Here is a 7,759-nt window from a genome sequence, read left to right as displayed (position 1 = left end):
GAGAGAGAGAGAGAGAGAAAGAGAGAGAGAGAGAGAAAGAAAGAGAGAGAGAGAGAGAGAGAAAGAGAGAGAGAGAGAGAGAGAAAGATAGAGGAGTGCCAGAACTCTTGCAGACCTCCCTTTCCCTGAAACTGGTGAGGTAGAGAAGGTAATGGTTGATTTGAATCACTACACATTGACAGCCATAAGGTAAACAAGGGCAAGAAATGAATTTCAGGGCTTTTGTGTCCTGAGGAAGAAGAACTGGTCATAGTTATGAGTACAAGGTACCAAGGGCAGACAGAAATGGCTAACAATAAGAGCAGAAACTGGTTTATTGTGCGGACTAGTGAGACTATAATATGTAATTACCTGACTTTGAGGAGAAGGGACCATTATAGGAGCTATTAAAAAAAGTCAAAAGAGTGTGAACTAATGGTCTTGGTTTGATTTTTTTTATGTGTATCCCAAATGTGAATCTTACTTGAGCTTTGTAGAAAGCTAACAGTTGATTGGGACTGAAATATTTTCTGGCTGTTAAGAGAAAGTCAGTCTTTTGAAACAGGTTTTGCACTGTTAATAATGTGAAATTACTAGAAAGTTGAAGAAAATATTTGTCTGGAATATTTAACAGTGGAGAAACCACCATTGTTAGAGTTTTAAAACCAATTTAAGATAGACACTGTTGAAATGATGATTTAACTGAGAAAGACTGATTTAACCGAGAAAAACTATTCTGATAGGCACAGTTCAAATGATGGATCAAAGATTAGTGGTTAACCGAGAGAGTATTGTGATATACATTGTTCAACTGATGGATTAAAGATTGATGATAGATTGAGACACAGTTCAAATGATGGATTAAAGATTGATAATAGATTGAGGCACAGTTCAAATGATGGATTAGAAATTGCTGACAGATTGAAACACAATCCAAATGATGGATTAAAGATTGATGATAAATTCAAACAGTTCAAATGGTTGGTTAAAGATTGACGACAGATTGAGACAGTTCAAATGATGGATTAAAGATTGCTGATAGATTGAGACACAATCCAAATTATGGATTAAAGACCGATGATTGGCCAAGGAAAATGAATAGTTTCTGTTTTGAAAAAAATCATTTAATATTTTAAAGTTTTATAAAAAAAAAAAAAGCAGAGAGAGATAAAGAAATGATGTGACTTACTTGGTGAAAACACATACAGGGCTGGAAGCAGGGAGCTTCTGCCATTGAAGGAGTTTTCTTTGTAACTCAGAAGTGCTGACTTTTGTTAGTTCTGATGCAGTTCGATTCAGAAAATATCCTTCTAAAACTTTGGTATAGAATTCAGAACATTTGGCTGTTGTAGATTTTTCAATCTTGATTGTATTTTCGCAAATATGGCTGAAAGAAGAAAAGAATTTGTTAGAAACTCTGAGTTGATAGACTCCTCTATATGTTGAGAGGAATTCTTTGGGGTTTGAATAATTCACCTTTAGAAACATGGGTGTTTTGCTCAACATCCTTAAGCAACCCTTATTCAGGGACCTTTTGAGCGGGATGGGCTACTCGACCTGAAGAAAATTCTAACTGGGCCCCACCTGCGAGGTCATGCACTGTTTATCTTGATATGAGATCACCATGTTGCACACATATGGTTGTGATGTATGTGCCTGGTGTACCCTTATCAGACGGGTAGTCATGATGGGTATAATGGGCTTCATATATTTTGCCCCAGTGTCACTCTGATGGCATGCACTGCTCTCTCACTCAATAATAATAATAATAATAATAATAATATTAATAATCCTTTCTACTATAGGCACAAGGCTTGAAATGTTTGGGGAGAGGACTAGTCAATTTAATTGACTCCCCAGTGTTTCACTGGTACTTAATTTATTGACCCTGAAAGGATGAAAGGCAAAGTTGACCTTGGCAGAATTTGAACTCAGAACATCAAGGTGGACAAAAGACTGCTAAGTGTTTTTTCTATGATGCTAACAATTCTAACAACAAAAGCAACAACAGCCTAAGTACCATGTTTGTTTGTTTAGTGGTGTGGTTGTGTTAATTGCTGTTGATTACAATATTGATTTTTCAACTTCTGGGAAGCATAAGTCAATGTACAGAATACTGAGTTTTACAGATAAAAGTTGCTTTAAACAACAATTTCCATGGACTTCTCACTCTCTGAATAATTAAGTCTTCTTTATTATCCCACATGGCACACCTGACGTCAGTGTTATCATTAATATCAGGAATGTTTTTCTTTTTGCCAATTATTTGATTGCTAATTTGTCACAACAGAGATGTCATAGAAAAAAATATCAGCTAATAACAAGATGAGAAGAGACAAGCTGTACGTTATTAAAATACAATAGAAACGAGATGAGCGAGGAATCTATCAATGAGTAGATTTAAATGTTATACAGAGTTTGTTTATTATTTGAGATAGCAATGTAGGTTTACTGACACAAAGATAGTCCCTTTCCAACAGACGAATTATTCCAGATTTAAAGTGATAGATTATTGATCAAGTGATTAAAGATTACTATAGTTATCATTTAACAAAGTGGACGTGCAATGGGCCAGTGGTTAGGGCAGCGGACTCGCGGTCATAGGATCACGGTTTCGATTCCCAGACTGGACGTTGTGAGTGTTTATTGAGCGAAAACACCTAAAGCTCCACGAGGCTCCGGCAGGGGATGGTGGCGAACCCTGCTGTACTCTTCCACCACAACTTTCTCACACTCTTACTTCATGTTTCTGTTGTGCCTGTAATTCAAAGGGTCAGCCTTGTCACACTGTGTCACGATGAATATCCCCCGAGGACTACGTTAAAGGTACACGTGTCTGTGGAGTGCTCAGCCACTCACTTCCATGTTAATTTCACGAGCAGGCTGTTCCGTTGATCGGATCAACTGGAACCCTCATCGTCGTAACCGACGGAGTGCCAACTGGTTTCACCAGTCCTCAGTAAAATCGTCCAACCCATGCTAGCATGGAAAGTGGACGTTAAACGATGATGATGATGATGATATATATATATATATATATATATATATATATATATACACACATATCATTATCGCCCTCTGCCTGTCAATATTTTTCAAATCTGCTGCTATTCTTTATATATTCTCTTTCCTCTAACCACTGGTCTCCTCTTCCTACCCCTACTGCTAACACCTGTTACCACTCCTCCTCTTCCTTCTCACTGATTCTCCTCTGTTACATTAACTTAGCATCCTCCCACTCACTATTGTTAATTTATTTGTCTCTGCAAAGAAAGATCCTCCTTGAGACTTCACACTTCTCTGTTATTTATTCTGCTCTTTCTACTATTTGTATTGCTGTTTGTCAATGCAAATAGCTCCAACTAAGATAAGAGAATCTCAAGAAGCCTCTACTTTTCACTGATTCTATTTCACTGATTCCTTTGCTCATTGGTCTATCGGCTCAATTAAGGCCTAACTTGGTGCTGTATGAGGGGGTACCCCTCAAAAAAACCCAGAATTTTGCAGTATTCTTTTATTCTTTTATTCACGTGTTTACACTTTTATTTCCTTCAAAGTATTCTCCATTTCAAGCAATGCATCAGTTCAGGCATGTTTTACACTGTTCGAAGCAGCACCAGAACTCTTGCAAAGTGATGCCTTTTAATGCCTGTCATTTTCTTCTTCACCTCTTCCCCATCTGCAAATTCCACAGCAACAGCTTTTGTCATCAGTGATCATCATCATCATTTAACGTCTGCTTTCCATGCTAGCATGGGTTGGACGATTTGACTGAGGACTGGTGAAACCAGATGGCTACACCAGGCTCCAATCTGACTTGGCAGAGTTTCTACAGCTGGATGCCCTTCCTAATGCCAACCACTCCGAGAGTGTAGTGGGTGCTTTTATGTGCCACCGGCACGAAGGTCAGTCAGGCGGTACTGGCAATGGCCACGCCCAAATGGTGTATTTTATGTGCCACCCACACAAGAGCCAGTCCAGGGGCACTGGCAACGATCTTGCTCGAAAGTCCTTACACATGCCATGGGCACAAGTGCCAGAAAGGCGACGCTGGGCACAGGTACCATCCCGATTTCGCTTTGAAAAAAGGTCCGGTTCAACTTTCAGCTAATTGTTCTTTCAGTCCACAACACACATTCAGTGATGACTGCTTTTGATCTTCTGTGAGTAAGTGAAGCACACATTTTGCTGCAACTCTTTTCATTCACAATCCCTCGCTCAAAATTCGTTGGCAGAAACTCCATGACACACTGATTATATTAACAAGTTCATCAATTGTTCAGTGACAGTCCTCCAGGATCACTTTATGAATTTTCATGAGGTTTTCATTTATTTGGGAGGTCAGCTGTTGCTCTGAATGAGGCTGGTCTTCAAGCCTCAAGTGATCATTCCTAAAGCATGAAAGCCACTCGTAATCTTGTGTTTTGCTCATGGCAGTGGTCTTGAAGCATGACGACTGTTTTGGCCACTGTTTTCCTCAGCAGAAAATAGAATTTCATGGAAGCAATTCTGTCCCTTCATTTCAGCCTTTGCAGAAACCGACAAACAGGGGAGAAGCACTGCAAGCCCCCCCCCCCCCCAAAAAAAAACCCTACCAGGTGGCAGTATGACCCCACTAGACAATGCTGGTCGGCAGACTGATGCCTGAGGGTCACATCAAGTGACTTCTAGCAGTAGAAGCCTGAACTACAACAAGCTTGTCCCACAGTGAACGTTTTCGGTCACTTTTCGGTACCTCCTCATATACTATTAGCAACAACACTAATGTTGTAGTTACATTACTAATAACATCAAACATACCAATAAAAACAACAAAACCTCTCCAACTTTCTGCTTTGGCTCCAGCAATCCATCACCTTCCAGAGAGGTTTTGATATTCTTCAAATCGTTGGCTATTTTCTTTGAATGAAGTAAAAACAGGAAACAGAGAGATTTGTTTCTTTATATTTGTCATAAATAACAGTTTGAGGTTTTTAAAACTGTAGTCCAGGCCAGCCATTACTTGAGTCTAAGAAGATGTTTGTAAGATTAGGCTGATAAAATCAGTTTTTCTACTGCTGGCATACTCATTACATACAGATAGTCAGAATAATCATTGGATCTAATAGACCTTAAATGGTAACATCTGGATTCTTGAGGTTTATGGGATGGGATGTGTGGTTGGTCGTTTGGTTGGCTGGTTGCTGGAAGGGTTGCAGTAGGCAGTAATTATGCAAGTGGCAAACACATGTTATATTGCTTCAACATTTACCTAGCAACGACACTTTATATCTTACAATGGCCAATATATACGCATATATACAGATACACAGATACACACTCATACAAAATACACACACACGCACACATTTTGCTCCACAGTCAGAGATTGTAAATGTATGTTTGTTGTATAAAGATGCATCAACTGAAGTAACAATCAGCGTAGACCTATACATACTCTTGTTCTTGTGTTATATATACATTATACATTACAAATTATATTATAGGTGCAGGCATGGCTGTGTGGTAAGAAGGTTGCTTCCCAGCCACATGGTTCTGGGTTCAGTGCCACTGCATGGCACCATGGGCAAGTATCTTCTGCTGTAGCCTCAGGTCAGCCAAAGCCTCGTGAGTGGATTTGGTAGACAGAAACTGAAAAGAAACCTGTCATTATACATACATACATACATATATATATATATATGCGTATAAGAAGGGATGACAACTAGGTGGACATCCAATATGCTAGAAAGAGGTCATCAACGACCCAACCACAAAGAAAAATCATGTTCTCCAGAACATATATTTATACATGTGTGTCTGTGTTTGTGCCCCTATCATCGCTTGACAGCTGATGCTGTTGTGCTTATGTCTCCATAAATCGATCCCGAAGTTCTGGGATCGATTTCTTCAACTAAAACCTTTCAAGGCGGTGCTCCAGCATGGCCACAGTCAAATGACTGAAACAAGTAAAAGAATAAGAATATTAAATAAATGTATAGTATAAGAGGCTTGCGAATAAATATGGGAGACGGAAACTGAAAGAAGCCCCTCACATGTGTGTATGTGTCCGTCCTTGTGCCTGTTTGTTCCCCACCACTGCTTGGCAACTGGAGTTAATGTGTTTATGTCCCTGTAACTTAGTGGTTCAGCAAAAGAAACTGATAGAGTAAGTACCTGACCTAAAAAAAAAATAGGTACCAGGATCAATTTATTCAACTAAAATTCATCGAGGTCGTGCTCCAGCATGGCCACAGTCTTATGGCGGAAACACACAAAAGATACACAAAAGATATACTTTATTATATTATATTATATTATACATATTATAATGTGCTATATTTTATTATAGTCCACTAATATCATATAGAAATATAATATACTATATTAAAATATATTATACAATACAGTAATCCCTCACCATATTATGGTCCACCTATCATGGTTCACCTTTCGTGGTTTATTATTATATGTTGTGGTAATTTCCTTCCACAAGTGTTAAATCAGGTGATGGATTAAATCTACCATCCAATGTCAGGCAAGGCAAATAACTGGAACATAAAGCGCAGGAATTCTTTTCAATGCTCAAACAACTCAGCCAATCTCCCTCTTTCGACTCGTACTTTATTTTATCAGTGCCAATAGGATAAAGTACAAAGCTGACTTCCAGTGAGTACAGAGGTCTGGAACAAATTTCTCAAAGCATTTTGTCACATGCCTTTCAAATGACTGGCATTTCACTAACCTTATCTCTGTATCGGTGTCTGTGTTTTAGGTCAACCCTTGTAAACACTTGTGCTGCATTGCATCACTTTATATAAAGATTAATTTAATGATTTTGGTAAACAAACTATCAAATACGTATTAAACTGATAAAGTTTTCGGAGTTGATATTATCGATTAAAAACACTTGAACACTTGGTTGCAGACAAGTTCAGTTTAAACACATTTAAATAAAAGATAACAAATAAAAATATATATATTTCATCCATTTGTATTATGTCAGCTTTTCTATGCCGGCATGTGTTAGAGGTTAGATGGAAAATATTTGTCAGCGACACATACACATATGTACATCCAATAAATATCCCAAATTCACAACTTTTCCATTATACAAATACAAAGACAATGCTAGCCAAAATGAACACATTGGCAAGTAAATGCATTTCATAATAAAGTATCAACCGAGTCTAAATTCTTTAAGTTCGAAACACTGAAACTATTTGAATATTATTCATAAGAAATAAAGATGAGAGATTGAATAAATCTATTTCTGTGAAGACCTCAAGGGAGATAACTTTACAACGACTATTATGGTTGCTACTGCTGCTTATTTGACTGCTGTGGCCACTCCTATTGAAAACAGTTTTGACCACACTACTTCATTTACCACCATAGACAGCTGCTAAAGTTGTTACTAGCAATGCCACGAAAATTAATGGAAATTACCACGTGCCCTTGCAGGAAAAAGAAAAGTACACTAAGAACGTTTATTTTATTAATTATTTTATTAATAATTTTTTCTCTACATATTTCATTTAAGTACATATTTTTGATAAGGTTTATAAACAACAGAATCATGTAAAAAAAACAACATTTTTTCAATGTATTTATATAAAGAAATTTAAATGTACCTAATTTTAAAAAAAGTAGCATTTTTGTTCTTTTTCATAAATATCTACTTACTCGTGTGTTACCACTACATTTTTAAATAAATAAATATATATATATAGACTAGAGTACATATTTACACACTAATTTATAAATAAGTATAAATTAGCTAGTTGAAAGCAGTAATTAT

The 7,759-nt window shown here is 37.4% G+C and overlaps 1 protein-coding gene across 1 annotated transcript in view; it reads right to left on the bottom strand.

The window, feature by feature from the left end:
- Positions 1 to 7,759, bottom strand: part of LOC106874879 (SCO-spondin) — a 68,590-nt gene that overhangs the window by 53,719 nt on the left and 7,112 nt on the right. The window contains exon 2 of the mRNA XM_052977248.1: positions 1,169 to 1,366. Within this exon, the coding sequence (XP_052833208.1) occupies positions 1,169 to 1,366 (198 nt within the window). The remainder of the gene's footprint in view (positions 1 to 1,168; positions 1,367 to 7,759) is intronic.

This window comes from Octopus bimaculoides, chromosome 27, assembly GCF_001194135.2.
Source record: "Octopus bimaculoides isolate UCB-OBI-ISO-001 chromosome 27, ASM119413v2, whole genome shotgun sequence".
NCBI lineage: Eukaryota > Metazoa > Mollusca > Cephalopoda > Octopoda > Octopodidae > Octopus > Octopus bimaculoides.
The sequence above is the reverse complement of the archived record's forward strand: the minus strand, read 5'-3'. Positions and strand labels throughout refer to the sequence as shown.